Source organism: Eutrigla gurnardus (genome assembly GCF_963514095.1).
Source record: "Eutrigla gurnardus genome assembly, chromosome: 3".
Lineage (NCBI taxonomy): Eukaryota > Metazoa > Chordata > Actinopteri > Perciformes > Triglidae > Eutrigla > Eutrigla gurnardus.
In genome coordinates this window covers 15,634,057-15,646,440 of record NC_139917.1, presented here as the reverse complement: position 1 = coordinate 15,646,440, position 12,384 = coordinate 15,634,057, and the positions used below count along the sequence as shown (strand labels likewise).

At 42.5% G+C, this 12,384-nt stretch overlaps 1 protein-coding gene across 1 annotated transcript in view; it reads left to right on the top strand.

Annotated features, from left to right (window-relative positions):
- The window catches only part of tusc3 (tumor suppressor candidate 3), a 64,526-nt gene that overhangs the window by 18,859 nt on the left and 33,283 nt on the right, over positions 1 to 12,384 (top strand). Inside the window, exon 2 of the mRNA XM_084005638.1 lies at positions 10,351 to 10,520. Coding sequence (XP_083861764.1) covers positions 10,351 to 10,520 — 170 coding nt within the window. The remainder of the gene's footprint in view (positions 1 to 10,350; positions 10,521 to 12,384) is intronic.

The following is a 12,384-nucleotide window of genomic DNA, read 5'->3' as shown; positions in this document are numbered from 1 at the left end:
TTTTAAGATTCCCACTAGATTTCAAACTGGTAAATAGATTTCTCTTTATTTCTGATGTTGATTTTGACTATTTTGTTCCTTTTCCTCTACCAAGGGCAGGAAAGCATGAGGTTGGTTATGCTTTCGGCTTTCTAAAGTGAGATTGTTTTTAGTTTTGACCTGAAGTGGGGAAAAAATATCTTCAAAGTCAACTGACTTACCGCACAAAAGGAACATTTTATAGTTCTTAATCCTATAAATGTGTACCTCTGCACCAGCCTTGTAGAGTAGTGACATAGCGTGCCTATGTTTCCTAACTTCGCCTCCCTGGTGCCTGGTTCAAGGGTACCACAGATTTTGGGATACCAGACAAAAAGACATGCATAGATTTCCCTGCCCAGTCTCTTTTTTTAAAATTAAATCGTCCCCCCCTAATGTTGAATCCAACTTGAAACAGTCACACTAACTGCATGTCAGTGCTCTGTCACCATATTATGCTATTTAGTCTCAACTGCCATGTCTTTATCTATGATTATTTACTTTTTAAAATGTAATTTGTTAGTTGCCCAGGTTCCTCCTCTCTTCATCCTTTTTTCAAATGTACTTTCTTGTCTTCCCTCCTTACCTCCATCTCTTGGCTTTATTGTGGGCAGCACCATATGCTCCCAGAGTGCTTTCATCGACTCCCTATTGTTTTTACAGTAGGGCTGCCCCCCCTTGCCCTCTGTGTCCATCCCCAGTTGTTATTGGGATTCCTTTATAACAAAATCAAACTGCACTGATGCCCCATAACCCAATTGGAGCTATATGCCTCCCCAGAGAAATGATATCTGCAAAGACAGGGAAACTAAAAATAAAGGGGGAAGAAGGGGTGAGAAGAGGTCAAGCAGAGTGAATAAACAACTAGCCTCTGCATTGTATCCCTTCTGTGACAGAAGTAGAATAGAGTACACTCACATGTTGTTGATGGTTCAAATGTGGGTTTAGTTTGGCCACTTTCTTCTCCTTATCTCCTTCTGTGGACGGTGAATGAGCAATGCTCTTCATATTACTTCCTTAGGCTGTAAGAATGGATAAAACCAATACATTATTTTACAAAAGTTCCACTAGAGAGCAGCAACTTGAAATCGAAGTGCTAGTCTTAATTTAGTTTGTACTCTTCATTGAGATGTCTTATAAAGTGATGAACACGAGAATCTAACCTCAAAGCCTATTGTGTTTTTATCGTCTTCCCCATTTGATTTTAGCTTGAAAATTCAGCTTATGTCTCCTCTGAACTGGCATTTAAACCATCTGGCAAAGTTTACTTGATGAAATGCGCAGAAACCCTAAACCAACAAACACAAAATACTTAACCGGCACACTTGGGAAAGGAGATGATAGAAGATTTAAAATGTGTGCCTGAGAGGTTTGGAGAGAAACTGTAATCTGTAAGCAAATTAAAAAAAATAGAAGACAGACTACTCTTTAGATATTCTATAAGCATCATGGAGGTAGACACAATCTCTGGCACTAATGGGGGAAAGATAAAAAAAAAAAAAAAAAAAATCACTAGAGGGTGACGGGCAGGAAGGACAAAGGTGGAGGAAAATGCATGTATTTCAAATAATTGTTATTGGGCAGATAAGCTGACAAATCCCCACCTCCAACCCTTCCATCGACAAGTCGTGGTATTTCTGGAAATTGCAGATTATGAGCTGACAAATATGGAGCTGGCAATATGAAAGCATTTTTGTCTGATTCAGTGGAGGTGAGAGATGGAGATCACAGCTCTGACAGGCAGAGTGGCTAAATCCTATTATGTGGTGTGTGCTTACATCACACCACACTTTATTAACGTTATTTAACATATTGCCTCCACTTATTTGTGTGTGTGTGTGTGTGTGTGTAGGTCAGTTAGACAGGCAAACTTTTGTAACATTTTGTGTGTGTGGCAAAACGCAAGCTTGACTTATGATTGTTAGTGTGGAAAGAACTCTGCAGCTTATTATTTTCCTTGGCTCACTTGTACAACTTCATCGCTGCTCTTTGACATCTTCATGTCCCCTCCGTCCCTTAAACTCCCTCCTTCTCCATACATCTCCTTTCTTCTTACGCTTCATTTGCTTCTCATTCGCTTCACCTTTTTCCCCTCTTTTTTAATTTAATTTCATCTTTCCTCTCCGTTCTGGCAAAAAAATAATAATATAAAAACATCTGTCTTCTGAGTAATGGTGCTTTACGTTCCCTTCTCCTTTGCTCTGCCGTCCCGAGTTTACTCTGTACATTTGATTTACTCACAGAATGTCACCAAGTCATCTTAAAGGCACTATGATTACTGGAAATTGACATGCTATTTGCTATTGTTGTTTTTTTTTATTACAAAGTGTGTGTGTGTGTATGTGTGTGTGTGTGTGTGTGCGCGCTTGGAGAGAGGGAGGCAGAGAGTGGGTGAGAGATGGGTCTTTGTTCCTTGTTATACGAAGCCAATTTCCAGTAATCCCCTTTCAATGGAGAATTGGAGGAAACTGTATAGGAGTTTGATGGCCAAAGCCGAGACCCATCCACTTACAATAGACCTCAGTTTACGCCGCTCAGAGCAAGGGGTTGTGGATTGTACAAATACTGTAAGCTTTTCATGGAGACGGTTCGCAGATCAAACTCCTGGCTGGCTGGGGAAATCATGGCTATCCCCATCCAGCAAATACAAGGCACTCAAAGGTGCAGCATACGGGGAAACTGAGCATTAATAACACAGACCGCTATTTGCTATGTAAAGATAGATAGTAGATAATGTAGTTGCCGCCCCTCTGTGTGTGTTGTGATGAGAGCTTTTCGTTGCTTTGTTTACATAGATGGGCCGGCCACGTGGGCTTCTAGTGCGTGTCCGTGCATGTTAGCGTGTCCTACTGGCAATCTCACAGCTGCCGGTCTCTACTGCGCTCATAGGGCCATCTTCACCCACCTCAGGTCAAGACTGTTAGTTCTCTTAGCACTTTTGCCGTAGTTTGCACTGTTGTTGCTGTTAGCACTGTTGGCTGCAAGCCACTGGCGCAGCCGTTACCATGCAATGGACATTCTTCGCATTTTTGGCTGCACTTGTTTTTTTGATGCATCAGGAAGCACTTAATTGACGAACTGTCTTTGAATGAGTGACTGACATCCACCAACTGATTTACTATTTAGCTGATTTGCTAACTAAATCAATCACCTAACTGCTCGGTTACCCAACTGGCTGAGGGAGTGATCAGCTGATAGTTTGGGGGCTGGCTGGCAGAGTGACTGCTCGTTTGATTGAATAACTGGCTGGCTGATGAACTAACCGTCTTCTAGTATGCCCTCTGTAACCTCTTGCTGTGAGGTCATCAGTGCACGAGTCAGTCCTGCCTTACACTTCATGTCTCATCCTTTTCGTCTCTTATTTTCACTCCCCTCATCGTTTCTTTTACACACCCTGCTTGTATCCCTTATCTGTATGAATTTCTATTTTCCTTTTTTACTCTGTTTTCTCATAGCTCGCCGTAGTAACTTTGCAATGCAAGAAAGTGCGAAGGTCGGGGAATTGCTGAAAAGAAGATAAGAAAATGAAGGAGTAAAGAATTGACCTAATGAACCTGAAAAGCGAATGCGAGGAATAGGGGAAACAGGAAACTAGAGAGAGATTTGCACCACAGTTCAGTGCTACGGTCTGCTGCCCAGGTCTTTGACCTATTGTGACCTGTGTGTCTGTGGCTGTGTGTGGCTGTGAGTGATAGAGGTTATGACATTCATAGAGTGAGTAACAGAAAATCAGATGGATAAATCAGGATATCTGCACTCCATTTCTGCATCTTATACACACACACCCTAGATGTGATTCATTTTAGTGCTCTCTGTGCTCAGTGGGGTAGAAAATAAATGTTTTTAATGGTCCTAGGCTTTTTGGAGTGTGTATTGTACATGTTTGTGTGTGTGGCTCAAGTAAAGTAGGGAGTCACTTGAAGGTCTAACATGAGGTATATAAACAGCTCTGTGCACGAGTTGCTCCTTGGGAGCGTTCTTAAGTACTTTATAGTTTACTTTCTTGAAACAGGCAATAATGACTACCATGCACTCTCAACCGAAGAGAGACATTTTATTAGAGACCGTTATTATTACTGGTAGGTCTTTTTTTTTCCTAATTCCCACTTTTTTATGAGGTCAGATGATGCTAGTTTGACGTGTTTTCAGTTTTCCTTACCGTTTGCTGTGTTACCTTGCCGTTTGATAATGCAAATTCAACACATCCTTCATATTTACATGTTAAAATGGTAAATTCAGCAGTTTGTGAAACATTGGTAAAAGAAAAAGAGAATGGCATATCACTGCACGGCATGTTCTCCCCGTGTAAGCGTGGGTTCTCTCCGGGTTCTCCGGCTTCCTCCCACAGTCCAAAGACATGCAGGATGGGGATAGGTTAATTGATGACTCCAAATGTCCCGTAGTTGTGAATGTGAGTGTGAATGGTTGTTTGTCTCTACATGTTGGCCCTGTGATAGACTGGCGACCTGTCCATGGTGTACCCTGCTTTCGCCCAATGACAGCTGGGATCGGCTCCAGCCCCCCCGCGACTCTGAATACAGGATAAGCGGTAGACAATGGATGGATGGAAGTATTGCATTTCCACCTTTTACTGCACATGTTGAATCGTGATCATTATTTGAGACGGAATTAGTTGAAGTGCCTTGTAAGACAGAGAATACCTGGAGCAAAACATTTTAGTTTGAACAACTGTTTTTGGAGTTGATTTAGTTGATTAGTTGACTATTCAGTCATTGGTTTTCGTCAAACGGTCGATTCATCAGTTTTTATGCTTTATTCATGCTTACTGATTTATTTCCACGAGTCCATGAGAATGCATCTAAAGTGGCACTTTTGTGTGATTCATTGTGCAGAATTTTTATTTACGTATCTGTTGACTAAGTAAACAACTTGATTTGTTTGGTCCTGTCCAGCCCTGCTGTCAATAGTAAGTAATAATTATTATTTTATTCTACAGCCATTATTGCACTTCAAAAGTATAGGGCAAGAGGTGAAAGAATACTCTAATGCTGTTTATGCATAATATGAAGAAAAAGAGCCTGTGTCGTATAATGCAAAAGTTAAAATCCCAATTTTAGATGGATTACGATGCGTCTATTAGACATAGTTTTTGAACACAGTTTATAGCTTATACTTCAAAACATGCACTACATAATAGCAAGTTCTCTCTTTGCAGCTGCCCTGCTCTCTATTTTTGTTCAGCACCTTTATCATCTATTACAATTCCCTCACGTGTGTGTGTGTGTGTGTGTGTGTGTGTGTGTGTGTGTGTGTGTGTGTGTGTGTGTGTGTGTGTGTGTGTGTGTGTGTGTGTGTGTGTGTGTGTGTGTGTGTGTGTGTGTGTGTGTGTGTGTGGCGTCAGAATCGTTTCATATTACTTGCGCAACTATCAACTGAACGCGTCACACCCGCGTGCTTTGACGCCTGTGCAGCACACAGCGCCTGACGTGTAATGTAGTTTCCTCATTGACTTATAATGGTCACGCGTTAACGCGCACGTTCACGCGTGATGGCTGCTGCACGCCTGTGATCACATTACGCGGAGTAACTACGCGTAACATTCATGCGTTTTTTAGCGAACGCACGCATTAACGCTCGCATGAAGATAATTGAACATTTTTGTCTGGCGCTCACATGTACGCGGAAACGACGTGCGCAGACTCTGTCACGCGTAACAAGAAGCTGCGTACATATGAAGCAGCGTGCGCACGTCTGTCTGTCACTGTTTGACAAATGTTGTTACGCGTTCACACTAGGGCTGCAGCTATCGATTCTTTTTGTAATCGATTAATTTAGCACTTTATCGATCGATTAATCGAGGAATCGGATAAAAAAAATTGCGTTTTTAAACAACCAAAACAAATAATGCATAACGAAAATGATGTAGCTGTAAAATGATCAAGCATTTCTAAAAAAAATAAACAGAGGTATTCATTCCAACTCCAAAATTTGGCTCCAAAACTAAGCCCATTTATTAAGTGCCAGTGAGAATTTAACAACAATACAGTTAAATCAACTTGGATAAAACATGGATAACATTTAATTTACGTTTTGTTTTGCCAGCAATGGCCCTTTCCTCTCCCTGCCCTAAATATGTGTGTATATAGTGTACTTCTTCTGTGCCATTTATGTATTTAGCTTTCTCTTTCACTACAGTAACTGTTTGACCATTCTTTTCTCTGCTTTGAACTCCTCCGTCCGTTTGGGCAAACACAACAACTCACAGCCAAGCGTAAATCAGGCTTTCCGATTGGCTGTAAAAGCTGCTACGGGAGCCAATACGAGCGTCCGATGCATAAACGTAACTCTATACGTCACTCGCAAGATGGCGGATGAGAAGTGATCGATATACATAAACAAAACGGATAAATGCGCCACGGAGACGAGGAGACATCTAGTCACACATTTTACAACTTTACGCATTCGTTTTGTTGTCAGAAATAAATCGCTCACATGGGCAAGCAGGATACCGTTGTTTAGCCCCGATACTCTCTGTCGTTTACGGACATTCTGAGTCTGACTTTCCGCCATCGCGCCAACTAAATTCAGAATGAATGACCGTGTATGACGCGCTGGTGTGCTTCCTGAACAACGGTCCGTGTGGAACAATCGGATCCCTGCACATAGGCGCGTCATAGGAATTTAACGAGGCTTCGAGGCAGATGTTTTGCCTCGAGGAATTTTCATAATCGAGTTAATCGAGTAACTCGATGAATCGTTGCAGCCCTAGTTCACACGCACGTGCGGTCGCAGATTCTGATGCTGCGCGGCCGGAATTGATCTGCTGTGCGCACCTACTCCGCGTAACATGAGCGTGTAATGTAGTTGTCTCCCCTGGTTGACTGAAATGAACAGGCCAACTACATTACGCGTTCAAGTTACGCGGAGTAGGTGCGCACAGCAGATCAATTCCGGCCGCGCAGCATCAGAATCTGCGACCGCACGTGCGTGTGAACGCGTAACAACATTTGTCAAACAGTGACAGACAGACGTGCGCACGCTGCTTCATATGTACGCAGCTTCTTGTTACGCGTGACATTCAACCTGCGCACGACAACGCACGCACGCACGCACGCATAACAAATAACCATGCGTTCACACACACGCTGCTGCGCGTCTTTCTAAGTGTTTTGACATCGATTTACCTTCATAGTGTGTGTGTGTGTGTGTGTGTGTGTGTGTGTGTGTGTGTGTGTGTGTGTGTGTGTGTGTGTGTGTGTGTGTGTGTGTGTGTGTGTGTGTGTGTGTGTGTGTGTGTGTGTGTGTGTGTGTGTGTGTGTGTGAGAGACATGAGAACGGCACTGTGCATCATTACTGCCAGTATGATTGGCATCCAGGACTGACAGCTCTCCTTTTGGGGCTGAATGCACATGGGCAAAATCTTGTTTCGATAAATTAAAGACAAAAAAGTAAAGGTGTACAAAAGAGCATGTTGCACCTTCTCTCGGAGTACACACCCATGTGTGTGAGTGTGTGTGTGTGTGTGTTGTATTCCCGGTGCTGTGTTTCTTAGTGAATCTCTTATTACACATGTCCCCATCGATGCTGGAGTGGGGACTGTATTATCTAAAGTGAACGAGCAGCAACACATTACTGCTTTTGTGTGTCCGTCTCACTTCCTTCACTATCTCTTCTACCTTTTCTCTTTTGTTTGTCTTTCTTGATCTTGTCTCCAGGCAGTTTACTTGAGAGATTTAGTCTACAGCCTATGACTGTGTGTGTGTGTGTGTGTGTGTGTGTGTGTGTGTGTGTGTGTGTGTGTGTGTGTGCGCGTGCGCGTGCGATTAGCAGTAGGAGTGAGACGCAGTGCTGAATTATTTAGCTATTGCCTACTTAAACCAAAACTAGCAAACTACTGGGTAGACAGAGGGACGGCAAGGGAGCCGGAAACTTACTGAACACAGACTAACCGAGGACGCTGCTGCCAAATTTGCTACCCCGTATAAGTGGTGTCAATTCATTGGGGATTTGAAAAGGTGCAACCAGTGTGTTGTACTACTAATACGATGAGAGGAATGACTCGTATCAACCCGAAGCATGACAGTGATGTCAATGCTATTAGAGTTAAAAAAATATATAGATATCAAGACTTACCTTGTATTGCATTCCAATTTCTCTTAACAGTAAGATACTTGTTTTAAAGGAAAACACCACCGCATTTCCATACTGAACTATGTTCTGCTCTGATCTTAGACGAGGTGATACATACCTCCCTCTCCTCTGTGCGTGCACTCAATGGCTCTTGAGCGCACTCCGCGCAGCGCTAATTTGCTAGTATATAGCTTGGCCCAGTATATTCCTTAGGATCCAAAGGGGGGTGAAGTTAGAAGCGACCAAGCACTTCCACGTTGTCCCTATTTAAATACGGTTACGTGAGTAGTTACACGACCCAAGTTTGGTTACACAAAATGAAACATGGCAATTTTTCTAAGCGGATAACAAGGATAACTATATAGTATGGCGGAATAACAACTGGAAGCACTTCGACGTCGGCGCAGTAATATCATCACTCCGCTCCCCCTCTTACTTCCGTCAATAGAACCTACGTGACCTGCACGCCGTCGCCTGCACTACCTGTAGTAGTTTGTGCACAGTTGAGGAAGCATCAGGTTGTAGTAAGATAGTTTGTGAACAATCAAACATCATGGTTATAACGAGCATCGTACAGGGTTGTGAAAACAAGCAGAAGGTATATAGTCCCGTCATGTTTTGAGTGATGATATTACTGCGCCGACGTCGAAGTGCTTCCAGTTGTTATTCCGCCATACATTATATAGTTATCCTTGTTATCCGCTTAGAAAAATTGCCATGTTTCATTTTGTGTAACCAAACTTGGGTCGTGTAACTACTCACGTAACCGTATTTAAATAGGGACAACGTGGAAGTGCTTGGTCGCTTCTAACTTCACCCCCCTTTGGATCCTAAGGAATATACTGGGACAAGCTACATGCTAGCAAATTAGCGCTGCGTGGAGTGCGCGCAAGAGCCATTGAGTGCACGCACAGAGGAGAGGGAGGTATGTATCACCTCGTCTAAGATCAGGGCAGAACATAGTTCAGTATGGAAATGCGGTGGTGTTTTCCTTTAAAGACACAGGTTAAGAAAAAGTAAGGAAAACAATTTGTTTTGTTTTAGATTTAGTGCCATCTGCTTCACAAACATTTCTTATAGTGAATGTTGAAATATGCCTCCCATACAGATTTCTTGATGGACAGTTTGATCAGCAGTTGGAAAACAACAAGTGTTTCATCAACAGTCTTCGTATTTCATCACTCATCAGTTCAGAGCTCAAGTTTTCTTGGCATCTACCAGCATCATCTTTGCCAGTGTCCTGCTGAGAAGTTGCACGCACGCACACACACACACACACACACACCCACACCCACACACACACACACACACACCCACACACACACACACACACATAGCACACGCACACACACTAAATCATTTCTCCACACCACCATATGAGTTTGCTATTAAGCATTTCAACTGAAGAACCTTGCTAAGGCACCAGCTGCTGAATGCTGTGTTGTTGTACCTTGAGCGCTGTGTTCCGCCGCTGACTCTGTTGTGACCTTTTAGCTAAGCTCGACCAGATTTAATCAGCGGCAGACTCCTACAGTACACACACACACACACACACACACTCACACACACACACCCCTAGACTGCCAAGTCAGGGCTCCTTTTCTGTAAATAATGGTTAGGTCTGTTGTATTGCAGATTCTTTGTTTGGATCCCATTAGTCAAAACAGGCCAGAAGTCAAACCTATTAAAATTTAGATTTAGTAACTGGCATCCAGCAACACCTTGCTGTGTGTATCAGCGTTGGACTTTCAAAGCAGCCAGCATATACTGTACGGCTCCTGGCTGGGCCCTGAATAATTTCAATGTCAGAATTTTAAGAGACATTGGCAAGGTGATATTAGGGGAATGTACAAATGGGTCATTTTAGGGTGTACCAGAATATCTTTGCAGCTTCTCTATAAAGCATCCCCCCCCCCTCCATATGCAGGAGCATTGGTCAAAGAAGTATTGCAATCTTATACTTCAGTAAAAGTAAAAGTCCTGAATTAAAGTAAAAGTCCAAGTATTAGTAGCAAAACCTTCTTACCATTGTGTGTTATATTGACAATTTATATTTATATGTAAAACCTCAATCTGAAAAACAACTAGTAACTACACGTACCTCCAGAAAGTGCTTCAGTAAATGCCTTGATTTGGAATCCGCTGTCGCTTAGCATTGTGGGACTCACAGGGATAATGATTCTGTTTGAAAAAAAATCCTAACAGGATGTATTGTCCCACTGCCCTTGTCTGTGTGTTCAGAATCTGCTGTCAGAGAAGGTTGACCAGATGATGGAGTGGTCGTCTCGACGTTCGGTCGTCCGGATGAACGGGGACAAATTCCGTCGCTTCGTCAAGGCCCCACCCAGGAACTACTCTGTCATCGTCATGTTCACTGCCCTGCAGCCTCAAAGGCAGTGTTCCGTCTGCAGGTATGAACACCCACCGACACACCAGTGTTCCCTGTGCATATCATTATCTGCATATGTCCTACCTTAACCACCATTCCTCTGTACTTCTGCAAGTTTATTCATTGCACTGAAGTTCACCAACAGTGGAAGAGTGAGCCCTCAAGTCATATACGCACACACACACACACACACACACACACACACACACACACACACACACACACACACACACACACACACACACTAAATGTCCTAGAACTCCTCTGATATTTCACGTACACTCTTTACACATACACATCAACTTACACACCTTGGAAAACACAGAAAACAGCATTACATAACCAAAACCTGTGAGTCACTTTGACATTTGGATCAAAGGGACTCGAAAGAACAAGGCCAACAAGACCTACTTTCCTGCTTGTGACCTCAAAGCATTTTATGCATGAGGGATAATAAGGGTAATTTCCAAAAATCCTAATGGCAAGCTTTAAATTGGATTTTTATTTTCAAAACATCATCATTTTTATTTTCAAAGCATCATTTTCAGCAGAATTTTAGTCAAATGCGGTGGGGTCAAGCTTTAACCCAAAATGCCAATACAAGTTATATTTTAATTTGTTTAGTTGAGTTTAAATTAATTCCAAATTGAATCAAACACTTAAAACTCCCTGAATAGCCGAGTATTTCAGCACCATGGACAGCTCTGTACAAAGTACAGGTTTTCAAACTCAAGCTGACTCTGTAGCTGTTCATGGTCCTGGAAGCTACTTCAGATTAGTTTGTACAGTCATAAGAGCAAGTATTAGTATATTCAATACACTTGTGTCCGATCTACAATACTAAAAAGAATACTGCAGCGTGAGTAATAGTAAACAAATGAGTAAATACAAAATGGTTACTCAGATGTCAACATTGTCATATATGATAACATGCACACTACACTCTAATCACAAGTAATTTTTTACTTTTACTTCTCCAGCTAGTTGATGAAATGAATATTGGGCTTCTCCATCCTGACCCTGTTGATAACATCAACCACTCTCCATCACTTACCTGGTTGGATAACTTATCACCCATGGCAGCACCCCTCACCACCCCCCCTGTGTCTCTTTTTATGTCACCGTGCCTGCGACAGCCGTGGCCGAAGGCATTATGTTTCTAATCCGACTGGTCCTCATGTACGTGATATTTCAGGACCTTTATCCAATTGGCTCAAACATCTGGTTGGACTCAAAGATGAACTGATTTAGAATTTGATGGTCAAAGGTCACAGTGACCCAAACTCACCGACCAATACCAACAAACTACTGGGTAGACAGAGGGACACGGAGGGAGTCAGAAACTTACTGTACACAGACTAACAGAGGACCCTGCTGCCATTATGCGTTAACCTGTATAACTGGTGTCACCTCATTGCAGATTGGAGATTTGAAAGGGTGCAACCACAGCGTGTTGTACTACTAATACTAGGAGAAGAATGACTCTTAGGATAATTTGACACAGTTATCTTAATCAGATAAACTGCTGAAGTGAAGACATTTTGGACAGACATTGATGGTGACCGGTCGGCGAATGCATGCAACCATGAGGCAGGAATTCTACTTTCTTCATAAAATATCTCCCATTAAAATTCTCTCTAAATCCTCTCACCAACTGTTATGGGCTGACCCTTGACACAAACCCACTCATCTATCTATTTTAATCAGAAGCAATGTTCCACTACTTCACAAGCAGCTAAACTTGTTATTTGTGGCGCCAGATGCATTCATTAATGGCAACCAATTGTCATTCACACTTATTCCTTTATTTTGGACTATTTTCTATTTTGTCTGCGTCTCTCTCTCTCTCTCTCTCTCATCTCTCGCCCTCCTCATTTCCCAGCCAT